Source organism: Eptatretus burgeri, chromosome 1 (assembly GCF_056783735.1).
Source record: "Eptatretus burgeri isolate ZD-2024b chromosome 1, Ebu_testis_v1, whole genome shotgun sequence".
In the NCBI taxonomy this organism is placed as follows: Eukaryota; Metazoa; Chordata; class Myxini; order Myxiniformes; family Myxinidae; genus Eptatretus; species Eptatretus burgeri.
The window spans coordinates 39,691,017-39,704,076 of record NC_140961.1 but is presented as its reverse complement, the minus strand read 5'-3'; the positions used below and the strand labels follow the sequence as shown (position 1 = coordinate 39,704,076).

At 44.4% G+C, this 13,060-nt stretch overlaps 2 protein-coding genes across 22 annotated transcripts in view; one reads left to right on the top strand and one right to left on the bottom strand.

Moving 5' to 3' along the window:
- LOC147034304 (SAM and SH3 domain-containing protein 1-like) overlaps nucleotides 1-5,295 on the top strand; it is a 137,544-nt gene extending 132,249 nt beyond the window's left edge. Inside the window, exon 21 of one of the 4 annotated variants that reach the window (XR_015057886.1) lies at nucleotides 3,110-3,332. Coding sequence is in view for 2 of the 4 variants with exons in the window: in XM_085880291.1 (XP_085736417.1) it covers nucleotides 3,110-3,384 (275 nt within the window). In the remaining 2 variants the exon portion in view is untranslated. Of the gene's footprint in view, nucleotides 1-3,109 lie in introns of all 4 variants that reach the window. The other 3 variants (XR_015057885.1, XM_085880291.1, XM_085880285.1) reach the window with 3 other exon arrangements.
- PIGV (phosphatidylinositol glycan anchor biosynthesis class V) overlaps nucleotides 1-13,060 on the bottom strand; it is a 105,220-nt gene that overhangs the window by 50,785 nt on the left and 41,375 nt on the right. For 14 of the 18 annotated variants that reach the window (XM_085880302.1, XM_085880312.1, XM_085880299.1 and 11 more), the window contains 4 exons: nucleotides 11,119-11,949; nucleotides 10,280-10,438; nucleotides 8,601-8,708; nucleotides 7,468-8,269 (listed from right to left, as the gene is read on the bottom strand). In XM_085880302.1, the coding sequence (XP_085736428.1) occupies nucleotides 7,838-8,269; nucleotides 8,601-8,708; nucleotides 10,280-10,438; nucleotides 11,119-11,949 (1,530 nt within the window). In that variant the 3' untranslated portion in view covers nucleotides 7,468-7,837. Of the gene's footprint in view, nucleotides 1-5,299; nucleotides 5,385-5,515; nucleotides 5,582-7,467; nucleotides 8,319-8,600; nucleotides 8,709-10,279; nucleotides 10,439-11,118; nucleotides 11,950-13,060 lie in introns of those variants that run through there. The other 4 variants (XM_085880332.1, XM_085880337.1, XM_085880331.1 and 1 more) reach the window with 4 other exon arrangements.

The window sequence follows — 13,060 nt, the reverse complement described above, 5'->3', positions numbered from 1 at the left end:
TGGACATACTGTGTGTACAAGAGACCAAGTGGAATGGGATGTTTGGAGGTGGTTTCAAACTGTTCTACCATGGTGTGGATGGGAGGAGAAATGGTGTCGGGCTAATCCTGAAGGAAGATTATGTCAAGAGGGTATTGGAGGGAGGAGAGTGTCGGACCGAGTGATGAGTGTGAAGTTGGAAATTGAAGGGGTGATGATGAATGTCATCAGTGCATATGCCCCACAAGTGGGGTGTGAGATGGAGTATACAGAAGATTTCTGGAGTGAGTTCGATGAAGTGGTGGAGAGTGTATCCAAGGATGAACAAGTGGTGATTTGAGCAGATTTCAATGAGCATGTTGTGGAAGGGAATAAAGAGGAAGAGGAGGTGATGGGTCGGTACGGTCTCAACAAGAGCAATGCAGAAGGGCAACTGGTGGTAGTGCTTGCAAAAAGAATGGAAATGGCAGTGGTAAATACGTATTTCAAGAAGGAGGAACACAGGGTGACGTACAAGAGTGGAGGAAAGTGCACACAGGTGGATTACATCTTAAGCAGGAGATGCAACCTGAAGGATTTGAGACTGTAAGGTGCTGGCAGGGGAGAGTGTCGCTCGACAGCATCGATTGGTGGTCTGTTGGATGATTTTGGAGGTGAGGTTGAGGAAGAGAGTGAGGGCTGAACCAAGGACCAGATGGTGGAAGCTGAAGGAGGAAGACTGTTGCGTGGAATTTGAGAGGAGGCGAGACAGGTGTTGGATGGTGGTAAAGATGGGTGGGATGATTGGGCAACTACAGCAGAAGTGGTGAGGGAGATAGCTTGGAAGGTACTTGGTGTGACATCTGGACAAAGGCAGATAAGGAGACTTGGTGCTGGAACGAGGAAGTACAGGAAAGTATAAGGAAGAAGGGGTTGGCGAAAAGGAAGTGGGATAGTCAGAGAGATGAAGAAAGTAGGCAGGAGTACAAGGAGTGGTGGCGAAAGGCAAATAGAGAGGTGGCAAAGGCCAAGGAAAAGGCATATGATGAGCTGTATGAGAAGTTGGATACAAAAGAAGGGGAAAAGGATTTATACCGATTGGCAAGACAGAGGGACCGAGCTGGGAAGGATGTGCTGCAGGTTCGGGTGATAAAGGACGCAAATGGGAATGTGCTGACGAGCGAGGAGAGTATATTGAGAAGGTGGATGGAGTACTTTGAGGAGCTGATGAATGAAGAAAATGAGAGAGAGAGAAGGTTGGAAGAGGTGGAGATAGTGAATCAGGAAGTGGGGTGGATCAGTAAGGATGAAGTGAGGACTGCTATGAAGAGGATGAAGAGTAAAAAGGCGGTTGGCCCAGATGGTATACCAGTGGAGGCATGGAAGTGTTTAGGAGAGATGGCAGTGGGGTTGTTAACCAGATTGTTTAATAAAATCTTGCAAAGTGAGAGGATGCCGGAGGAGTGGAGATGAAGTGTACTGGTTCCGATTTTCAAGAACAAGAGTGATGTGCAGAGCTGTGGAAATTACAGAGGGATAAAGTTGTTAAGCCACACCATGAAGTTGTGGGAAAGTCGTGGAAGCTAGATTGAGAGGAGAGGTGACGATCTGTGAGCAGCAATATGGGTTTATGCCAGGAAAGAGCACCACTGATGCAATGTTTGCTTTGAGAATGTTGATGGAGAAGTATAGGGAAGGCCAGAAGAAGTTACATTGTGTGTTTGTGGATTTAGAGAAAGCTTATGATAGGGTGCCAAGAGAGGAGTTGTGGCATTGTAGGAGGAAGTCGGGAGTGGTGGAGAAGTATGTGAGGATCGTGCAGGATATGTATGAGGAGAGTGCGACAGCGGTGAGGTGTGCGGTAGGAATGACGGACCGGTTTAAGGGAAAAGTGGGATTGCACCAAGGATCGACTCTGAGCCCTTTCCTGTTTGCAATGGTGATGGACAGATTGACGGACGAGATCAGACTGGAGTCTCCATGGACTATGATGTTCGCGGATGACATCATGATTTGTAGAGAGAGTTGGGAGCAGGCTGAGGCGAGCCTTGACAGGTGGAGGTACGCACTGGAGAGAAGGGGAATGATAGTCAGTAGGAGAAAGACGGAGTACATGTGCGTAAATGAGACGGAGGGTGGTGGTATGGTGCGGTTGCAAGGAGTTGAGGTGGGGAAGGTGGATGGGTTTAAATACTTGGGATCAACTGTCCAAAGTAACGGAGAGTGTGGGAGAGAAGTGAAAAAGAGAGTGCAGGGAGGATGGAGTGGGTGGAGAAGAGTTGCAGGAGTGATTTGTGACAGAAGGGTAGCTGCAAGAGTGAAGGGGAAAGTATATAAGACGGTAATGAGACCAGCCATGTTGTATGGTTTGGAGGCGGTGGTACCAACAAAAAGACAGGAAGCAGAGCTGGAGGTGGCAGAGTTAAAGATGCTGCGATTCTCGTTGGGAGTGATGAGGATGGACAGGATAAGGAATGAGTATATTAGAGGGACAGCGCAGGTAGGACGATTTGGAGACAAAGTGAGAGAGGCGAGATTGAGATGGTTTGGACAAGTGCACAGGAGGGAAGCGGAGTATATTGGGAGAAGGATGCTGAGGATGGAGCCGCCAGGCAGGAGGAGAAGAGGAAGGCCAAAGAAGAGGTTCATGCATGTGGTGAGGGCGGACATGCGGGTGGTTGGAGTGTCAATGGAAGATGTGGAGGATAGAGCGAAATGGAGACGATTGATCCGCTGTGGCGATCCCTAACGGGAGCAGCCGAAAGAAGAAGAAATATATATATATATATATATATATATATATATATATATATATATATATATATATATATATATATATATATATATATATATATATATATATATAGCGCCGCGAGGAGGAGTGATGTAAGGGACACAACGGCCATATCGCACTATTTTAACCCTGACCCTATCATCCGAGCCTGTTATCATCATATCATTAAAAAAAATGCTGCTTACATCACTCCTCCTCATGGGTCCTCATATATATATATATATATATATATATATATATATATATATATATATATATATATATATATATATATATATATATATATGTACTGGTGAGCCAAAACATTATGACCACCTGCCTAATATGCTGTTGATCGTCCGTGTGCCGCCAAAACAGTGCCGACTCGCCGAGGCATGGACTGTACAAGACCCCTGAAGGTGTCCTGTGGTATCTGGCACCAAAACATTAGCAGCAGATCCTTCAAGTCCTCTAAGTTGCGAGGTGGAGTCGCCATGGATCGGACTTGTCGCTCCAGCACATCCCACAGATGCTCCATCGAATTGAGATCTGGAGAATTTGGAGGCCAGGGCAACACCGTGAACACTTCGTCATGTTCCTCAAACCATTCCCGAACAATGTGTGCAGTGTGGCAGGGTGCATTATCCTGCTGAAAGAGGCCACTGCCATCAGGGAATACCATTGCCATGAAGGGGTATACCTGGTCTGCAACGATGTTTCGGAAGGTGACACGTGTGAAATTGACGTCCACATGAATGGCCGGACCCAGGGTTTCACAGTAGAACATTGCCCAGAGCATCACACTCTCTCTCCACCGGCTTGTCGTCTTCCCACAGTGCATCCTGGTGTCATCACTTCCTCAGGTAAACGATGCACACGTACACGGCCATCCACGTGATCTAAAAGAAAGCGGGACTCATCGGACCAGGTATCTTCTTCCACTGCTCTAAGGTCCAGTTCTGACGCTCGCGTGCCAATTGAAGGCGGTTTCCACGGTGGACAGGGGTCATCATGGGCACTCTCACTGGTCTGCGGCTTCGCAGCCCCATACGCAGCAGGGTGCAATGCACTGTGGATTGTGACACATTCCTCCCGTGACCACCATTAAAATTTACTGTGACTTATGTCACAGTAGACCTTGTCGGTTCGGACCAGACGGGATAGCCTTCGTTGCCCTCGCGCATTGATGAGCCTTGGGCGCCCAACACCCTGTCACCGGTTTGTGGTTTGTCCCTCCTCAGACCACTGTCGGAGCTCACCACTGCTGACCGGGAGCACCCCACAAACCTTGCCATTTCAGAGATGCTCTGACCCAGTCGTCTGGCCATAACAATTTGGCCCTTGTCAAAGTTGCTCAGGTCTTTACTCCTGCCAATTTCTCCTGCATCCAACACATCAACTTCAAGAACTGACTGTTCACTTGCTGCCTCATATATCCCACCCATTGACAGGTGCCATTGTAACAAGATAATCAATGCTATTCACTTTACCTGTCAGTAGTCATAATATTTTGGCTCATCAGTGTATATACAAAATGTAGTCGTTGTCAGTCCTGGACCGTGAAGATCCCCATTAAGCGAGCTTGTGAAAGTTTATAAAATATCAAAAGTCGAGACATAAACAGAGAGCGTACAGAGACAAAAGGCCCTTTAGTTTGCAGCAGGTTGGTTCTGCGCCACCTCATGAGAATGTCTGTCCAGGGTATGAATGCAATTTTGTGTAAAATAATAATAATAAATAAATAAAAAATAGCAAAAGGGGCCCCAAGTGATTATATATTATATATTAATATACATTTTTATATTAATATATATTAGAGCTCTGGCTGGTGCCCGTCTGAAATTGATTCTTGTTATTGCGAAGTGTTTGAAAAGCTCTGTTCTGGTCCAGTGCCAAATCCAATCGAGAACTGCTGTTTGCACACAATTTTCAGTTATTAAAAGCCCTCCAGGTGTACAATCTCCCCAAATGTTGAACGATGGTGTTTTATGCAGTTTGTGGGAAAAGTGATGCATTGGTCTTGGGGGTAATTCACTTCCTTGTGTTCATAGCCAAAAGTACCGAGATGACATTATTCCCCCTATCCCTTCGACCCCCATTTCCTGGGTATAACCGGAATGGACAATAGACCGTGCGTGCAACGTTCTTCATGGCGAAGATGACCTTGCATGGGCAGGCTAAGTTTAATTTCGTCTCTCTTGTATCCATTGCAAGTATGAGAAGGTCTGTGGGTTAGTTGGCTAGTGAACGACCCTTAATCACCACTATAAATGTAAAGGACAATTAGATCGCCTCAAAACGTTGATGGGTCTCACCTCAAAACACAAGATATTATTTTGTTGAACTTTGTTATGAAAGTTTACAATTAAAACATTGCAACAACCCGACACACGAGCATTAGCAGATGTTTTCAGCCGAACGTATTAATCCAACTTATCAAAGTTTGCAAGCAAGTTTGACTTGGGCAGGTGCAGCATCTTAAGTGTTGATTGAGTTTGACACGTAACATTATGTTTGCTATACATAGAAAACCATACATAATAAAAGCACAGGCATACTGCTTACCTCGTTGCTGTTGATGTAATTTATATCATTCATCTTGTGCAACATTCGGGGTTCAGGGTGCTTTCGGGCGTCCATCGATTGTCTCAACCTTGGATGTGTGGCAGTACCAGTGGAAGTTGTGATTTACAGAGAAAATAATTTAATCTGTTTTCCTTCAATTCTCCTCTGCTCATGGTGGAATCACATCGGATAAGGACAGCAGGAGACATCAACGCGTACCTTTACATGAATTGCAAGGCCGACAGCAGACGATGGTCGAATAAACACGGTAATTGGGACTTCAACCTTGTATCCCGACACGATGAGCAGGATGTGCAGATGCAAGTGGAGAAAGGCAAACTTATTAGCATTTTTCATTAGTTTCCAGTGAAACTTGATTCAAATTGATTCAGCTCATTCTGAGACACAGTTGTGATGTTATGCGTGCATGCATGGATGACTGGGGAAGGAGAGGGGGGATGAGAAATGAGAAAATTAAAATTGAGAAAAGGAAAGTTGGTTGACTAGACAGAGGAGGCTAGATAATGTGGGAGGAATGAGGAGGGAAGGGAAATGAGTTTGGGAGAAAATATAAGGGGAGAGAAAGTTTACGTCTGGAGCGTGCGGGGTAGGGGGTGTAAAAATGATGCCAGAATTGCGTACGACATAAGCAGCTGGCAATGACAACAAGGTGCAAAATAGGTTGTCTGTTAAATGAGGTGACTACAATGAGTGGCAATTGCTTAATTGAAATTGATGCAACATATGCCCATTTCTGAAAATTGGTGCAGCTTTTCAAACGCTGTGGACATACAGATATAAAGTCTGCACAAGAAGGATGTAACGTGGAAGGAAGGAAGGAAAACTGTTGCTCAATTGCTTACACTTTATCCTCACAAACATCGCCACCACAATGACATGCTTCACTTTCATTACAGCCAACTGATGCAATCACCAATCCTCATACCAAATCACTATATCCAGTGTTCCTCCAAATGCTGAACATCCATCCATCCATCCATAGGGGACCATACTCTGTGCAGAGCATCGGTGTTGCCTAAGTAGTCTCCTTGGCCATTGAGCACAATCCTGGACAGGTCGCCACTCCGACACAGGACACGAGCAAGCTGGCACTCATTTTGCCGACCTCGGAAGGATGACAGGCAGAGTCAACCCCACCTGGTATTAATTCAACAGCCAAGGGGGATTTGAACTCAGGATCCTATGATCCCAAGCCCACCACCCTAAACATTAACCCAACACCAGGCATTGTGCAGAACTGCTTCGTTAGCAATGTGAAGAAAATTTCAGGATCAAATCTTTAAAGCACGTTTGTGATGCCAAACTATTCATAATGTAGTTTTTTGTCAGCAGTTTGCAGTCTAGTCAATTCCAGTCTCCCACGTACGCACACCCCCACTCATGACTTTGGGTGGAAAGGCCATGGGCAGCACGCAAGCCAAAGACGGCTTGCACATGACATGGCAAGCCATCGACTTTCAGTAAATATGGTTTCACACATCAGTAAATATTATACTTATGCAATTATTTAAAATGCACACAGTGCAATGTTTTCAGCAATGAAGTGAAAAATTCTAGCAAATCCAGCCACAAGTAACAATTCTTCCATAGCTCATTAGCCAAGAAGGGCAAGTAATCACTTTTGAAAGAAGCACCTCGTCATCAATAACCAAAGTGAAATGATTGTCGATTATCTCTGGAAGAGCAGTCTTAAACTATAACAGCACTCGGAAGAGCGCATACTTCCGCCAGATTGAACAGTTTACGTTTTGTATCCCACTGATAGGCCAGATCTTCATCCGGACTTGAATCAAAACCTAATCGGCTTGTTCTTGTCAACTACCCAACTTATCCACCAAGTTCTGTCATAACTCGTCCACAACGTTTTGAGATATCCTGCTATATATTGTTTTTTGGCCCCATTTCTCAATGGTGAAGAAGCACTTTAAAAATTCAAGTGCCCAGATCTTCACCAAAATCTAATAAATTTGTCCTTCTCACACACCCAACTTGTCCAACCAAGTTTTGTCTGAATCCGTCCATAACTTTTTGAGATATCCTGTTCACAGACAGCCAAACAGACAAGGGTGAAAACAACCTCCATCCACCTTCTGTGGTGGAGGTAATAATCGCCTGTTTAGGCCAAAAAGATACAAAAAGGGAGGCAATGATGCAGCCATTACAACAAAACAGTCGTTTTTTTATATAAACGGGCATCAGAAATTGACAGCAGCCACATCAAACACCGAGTCAAAAGGGTATTGTTCAGTGGTGGCAACATGTCGTTTTTCAACAGATTACAGTCAGACCCTAACGAACCTCATTCCGAGTTTTCCAAAATTGCTTTATGGATGAGGCAATGCTCAAACTCCTTGTACGAATAAAGTAGAAAGTCACAATTCCTGCCTCCATCCTCCCCGTATGCCTTCTTCCAACCACGTTTGGTGATTAGTGAGAAGTGAAATTTCTGCTGATGGCGGACACAACAGCATCACAGCAGATGCGTGAAATGACAATGGCACCGAAAGACAGCAAAACAATTCAAGTCCATGGGTAAAAATTACAGTGGAACACGATGCCAACAAAAGCGTATCCGAGAAAATAAGCCAGCACAGCCTGTTCTGTACGAGTCAGCAGAGTCCAATCAACGAGCTGCTCGACAACGCTGTTATGGGGCAGAATTTGCCGCAGTTTGCCGTTAAGGTTTTCCGGCTTCGTCATACGGGACAGAGAGTTTTTGGATCGTGCAAGAGCAAATGTTTTTGCATTGTCCCGCCTTTTTAAGATGCCAGAGTCTTGAGACCTGGTATCTAAGACGGTGACCACGCCATTCCCCACCTTGCCTTCATCGCCGGAAACACAGGCGTCCACACGGCTTATCTTTGCCAGCTTACTTTGCGCTTCTGGGAGGCTGATGTGAGCTGCAAACCAGTAGAAAGCCGGGCAGGATGAGGCGAGGAAGCGAGTCAACACCTGGCAGGGCCGAGAGACGCATTGTGAGCTTCGCAATCCATGATTGTGCCTGCAGTGAAAACCTAAACTCAAATGGAACTTTTAGGTTGCTTGCAAAACTCCACAAGTGCATCCTTGATGAGCTTTACGATCAAAAGTCCCCAGATGTCTTGAACTCAACAGTCAAGTACAAATTGTGGAGTTTTTTTTTTTTTAATTTTTTTTTTTTTTTTTTTTTAGATAATTCGTGCATTTTCATTCATCATTCCATTGTGCTGCTCAAACTGAAATGAACAGTATCAGTGTTTGTGGCGAGAGTGAGGTAAGAGCGATGTGGTATGCCAACACAAACCTGCACGTGCATAAACACGAGACCAATGATCAGCATGGCAGCCATGTGTGTGACGTAAACGAAAACAGAGCACCGGAAAAACCCAACAAACACCTCGCTCAGTTTGGTCTGCAGTGGGAATGAGATTATAAAAGTTATAAAGGGTATCTTTGCAGTGTAGTTTACTCATAAATACAAACAAATGAATAAAGAACACCCCCCCCCCCACCAGGCCCCAAAAGTCTAATGGTAGTAAAAGCCATAAAAGTTTAGAACTGGAAAATTCGGCTCAATTCTCTGTGGAGTGTTTGAGAAGAACATTCATGGAAGCCAAGTCACCAAAAGGCACCACGAGCAAGCATGTGGCACGGGCCTTTCATCAACTTTTCTTCTCGACTCGTCTCAGATACAAAGCCGGAGGGTGATGTTAAGGCTTGGAGTGGATACGTACAACAGTACTTGTGTTTTACACAGTGTTACTGCAACAAACAAATAACAAATCAGGGGCTATTTCTGTGCAATATTTTGAAGGAGAGGAAAGCCAGTGACGTCACTGGTCTAGCACATGAATCTGCCATTTTTATGAGCCTGTGCACGCTTACAATGAGCATGGGTGAGTGTGCATTTCACCACGGAATGAACAGTCATCAATCACTATCTTCCCCTTTTTTTTCTCTAATCGGGTTTTACAAATTGCAATAGGTGCCACTTTATACTGACTGAGGAAGGGGAAAGACGCTTGGATCGATGGCATGACAGTTCCAGCAATGTGGGTGGAAAGATCGGTTGAGAAAAGCACATTGATGTGTGTAACCACGGCCTTGTATCTCAATGGAAGTAGCAGAGAATGCTTTATCACTCATTCTCAGTTCATTCAGCTCCAGAATCGCAGTCGGCTGCTTTTAATGAGTCAAAATCACGAACGTCAGCACCCACAGAATGCGTTGGGTTGGTTCCGCCTCAATTTGCACGGCTGTGAAGAACGCGATTGTAGTTCTCCTGTGCCCTTGGAGCATACGCTCCCGGACGTTTTCGTCCATGACCCAAAAATTTTAATTACATTCGCCTCGCAACTCAAATGGTACCGGAACCAACTTGACACCGGTACCTACCATAAAAAAATTTGTTGGGGGAAAATGCTTTCGACATGAAAAACCCTGCTCAAAAACTGGTATCTGTGAGAAGTTGGCAACCTGGCAACGTTTGAATACGGTATAACGCTGTAAGATCAAGTGGTGCATCGTCATCCACAACCAATCAAAAGGCCCTCATGACCCAAGTTCGGGTCGTGACCCTGGGTTTGGGAACCCCAGCTTAAAAGGGACAGTCCAGGTTATATTTTCAAAAATCCCAATTTTACATTATGGAGTAAAGAAAAATCAAACAAGAAATTATGTTTAGTTTCGTGTCAAGTCGCACTGAGCGTTTCATGAACACTCACGGGATGGTCTCGCGTACCCCTAATACTCACGCGGCAAGTGCCGCAAGCAGCGCCGGGTCTTTATACACATCAAATATATAGAACAGGATTGTGACTTTTCTTCTACAGTTCAGGACAACGGTGTGGATATGTGGAGGCATCATTACGACTTTGGAGCACATAATTTGCGACAGTTATAGTCATTTGTATGATTATCTTTGACGCTATAACTCCATAAAAAGCAACATGGACATCGAGTCAGGTGAATATGCATTGCAACCTTTCGCTCGAGGCCCAATGTCAGGCAGAATGTAGGCCGTGCGTAGATAAAGGCCAGAGTGGCCGAGGCAGCGAGAAGCACCGAGGGCCCAGCAAGCAGGAAGTTTGGAATCTGTTTCAATTCATAGTACTTGAACAGGCCCAAACCCCAGTGGAACTCCTGAACAAGAGACACAAATAGGCTCAGAATTCCACCGAATCATCAAACCTGATATAAATTATGACAGGCACTAAACCAAATCGATCAGGACAAAACAATGAAACATGTGTTCCACTGTCTGAACACTGTGGACAACCAATCTGGATAACATTACATGCTGCAGAGCACATAAAGAGATCCAGATTCATCATGAATCATTCAAGCACCACAATAAAGACATTTCTCTAATGTAGAGGAAGAATATGGAAAAAATTACACATTATTCTATTAATATAGCAAGTCATGCAATCGGCAAATTAAAGTTTTTAGGAGCAACAATAAAGCTATGTTGGTGGTGTGCTTGCCATCAAGTTGTCGTCTACGTCAGTCAGACTTGACCAAAAACTACGAAGCATGCCAAGTTTTGGAAGCAAATGCAAAGCTGGCTATCCCTTCTGCATTTAAAAGATCGACGTTAGTCAAATTGCACGGCATATTTAGAAAAGAGTAGACCACTGTGTGATAACTTCCTAACTTGGGGTTAGCTGTATAATCAGAAGTACCTGTAATAGACAACATAGAGCAAGACGGACCAAACGGCCTTTTAACCTGCACTGAATGATGTGGTGCACAATAACTTGCTGGTTATTTAAATAAATACAATCTGCACTTGAATTTTCACAAAGGTTGAGTAGACTTGCCTGCAGGTGGCGATACATCGCAGGCAAAGTAGTGTTGCAGTAACGTGGAAGGTCCCCTCTCACTCCTCTAATCCTGTAACCTTGCGATTGGCCATATCTAATCATATGGTCAGGAACATCATGCAGAGGCGACAGGTTACAAAATAGTTGGCGACCATACTCTTGAAAGGCCAATGATGGCAGTAAAATCGCCAGAACCACCAGAGAGGTCTTTGAAGTCGAGCAGAAGTGTCCAGGCCTCATAAATCTTCTCAGTACAGAGTAGGCCGCAAAGCCTGCATTGGCTATACCGTTGGAGCGGGCAGCCGATGCAAGGCCGAGCAGAATCGCAGCTGGGATAGTCGATGCCCGTTCCAGGGACAGGAGTCCCCAAAATGTGAGCGAAGCGAAGAGGCTTTCCGAGTATGCAGCGATCGTGAATACCGTTGCTGGATTAATGGCAAAAAGCAAGGCTGCGTGTCTTGCTAGCACCTCACATTCCAGGACGTGTCGGCCCAGTCGATAGAGACCGAGCGCAGCCAACAGAGAGAGCAGGGTGTTGAGGATTGCAGTGGAAACGAGCAATGCCGAGTATGCAGAGAGGCCCAAGCATGCACGAAGGGGCATAGAAATGGCATTGAGAAAAAATGGCAGGAGAGGGAAAAAAGCAAACATTTGTTCAAAAACATAGCCGTGCTCAGCTATGCTGATGAAATATGCTCCATCCCAGCGAGCGAGGCCCGAGAAAGTGAAGAGCGCAATGCGATCGAGTGGAGAATGGAGTGCCAATGGTGACAAGGGAGGGTTGAAAGCATCGGCCTCATGGTCTGGTATGAGAAGATTTGAAACCACCTGCATGGTAAAAAAAAATAATAAAAAATAAAAATCAGCAATATAACATCTGAAAACAAGAGAGTTTGTAAAACACCTTACCCCACATACTATTGAGAAAGAAGGACATGGGTGGGATCTGCGAGCGGAAAATTTGATTGGTTGTGATTATTTAAAATACCGTAATATTTTCTCCAAATCCTGCTAAACGGAAGGGCTTTGAAAGTGCTAAAAAGGCAAATTGTGTTGCACAGTGTTCAAGTATATAATTCAATTGAAATAGAATAAAGATTTTAAAGGTTGGAGAAAACAAAATCCGCAAGTTTACCGCCATTGATGCAGTGTCTTTTACACCACCCTATCTAACACGTTACATTAATTATTCGTGCTTGTTGTTTGTGTCCTTTATGACGTCCTTAAAAAACAGTAAGTTTCATGTTTGGAATGATTTCCAATTTTGTTTGACTGCCAGACAGACAGACAGAGTAAAAATATGATCTCGTTCCTCTCTGTGCATGCACGATCAGGACAAATTCAGAGCCAAAGTACCGTTAAACTGTACGTTTGTTTTCCGATTCATGTTCCATTCAAAATATAACATTCAATCAAAGCGAAGTAGCTCCTCGATCATAAACTGACATTTGTAGACAGACGGACAGACAAAGTGAACCAATTGCTTAACCCCACTTTTTGGTTTATGTGCGTGGGGTAACAAGAACATGTTTTCTCACTAGGCACCATTAAAACATTTAATGGTAATTTAATAAATGCAAGTTTAACATGCATGTTCCACCCTAAGGTCACATTGCCATTGAAAGGATGCAGTGATTTGTATTCAATGTACCTAATCAGTATGGATTTGCAGAAAAGAAAGAATTCTCATTTTAACAAAGTAAAATAGTTTGTAGAGTACTGTGTACTGACTGCCAAGCAGTGAATTGGCGAGGCTTATGCTGGGTGGTTTGCCATTGCCTTTCCAGCATTCAAGCAGGGCAGGAATTTGGAATTTATTCAGGGTAACTCACCTACTCTTTGTGAAGGACACCGTGGGTATTTAATGTCTACAAACTAATGTTTGCAGATGGGATACCCAGTTTAATGTCCATCAGTCCATCCAAGGGATGGTGAATGC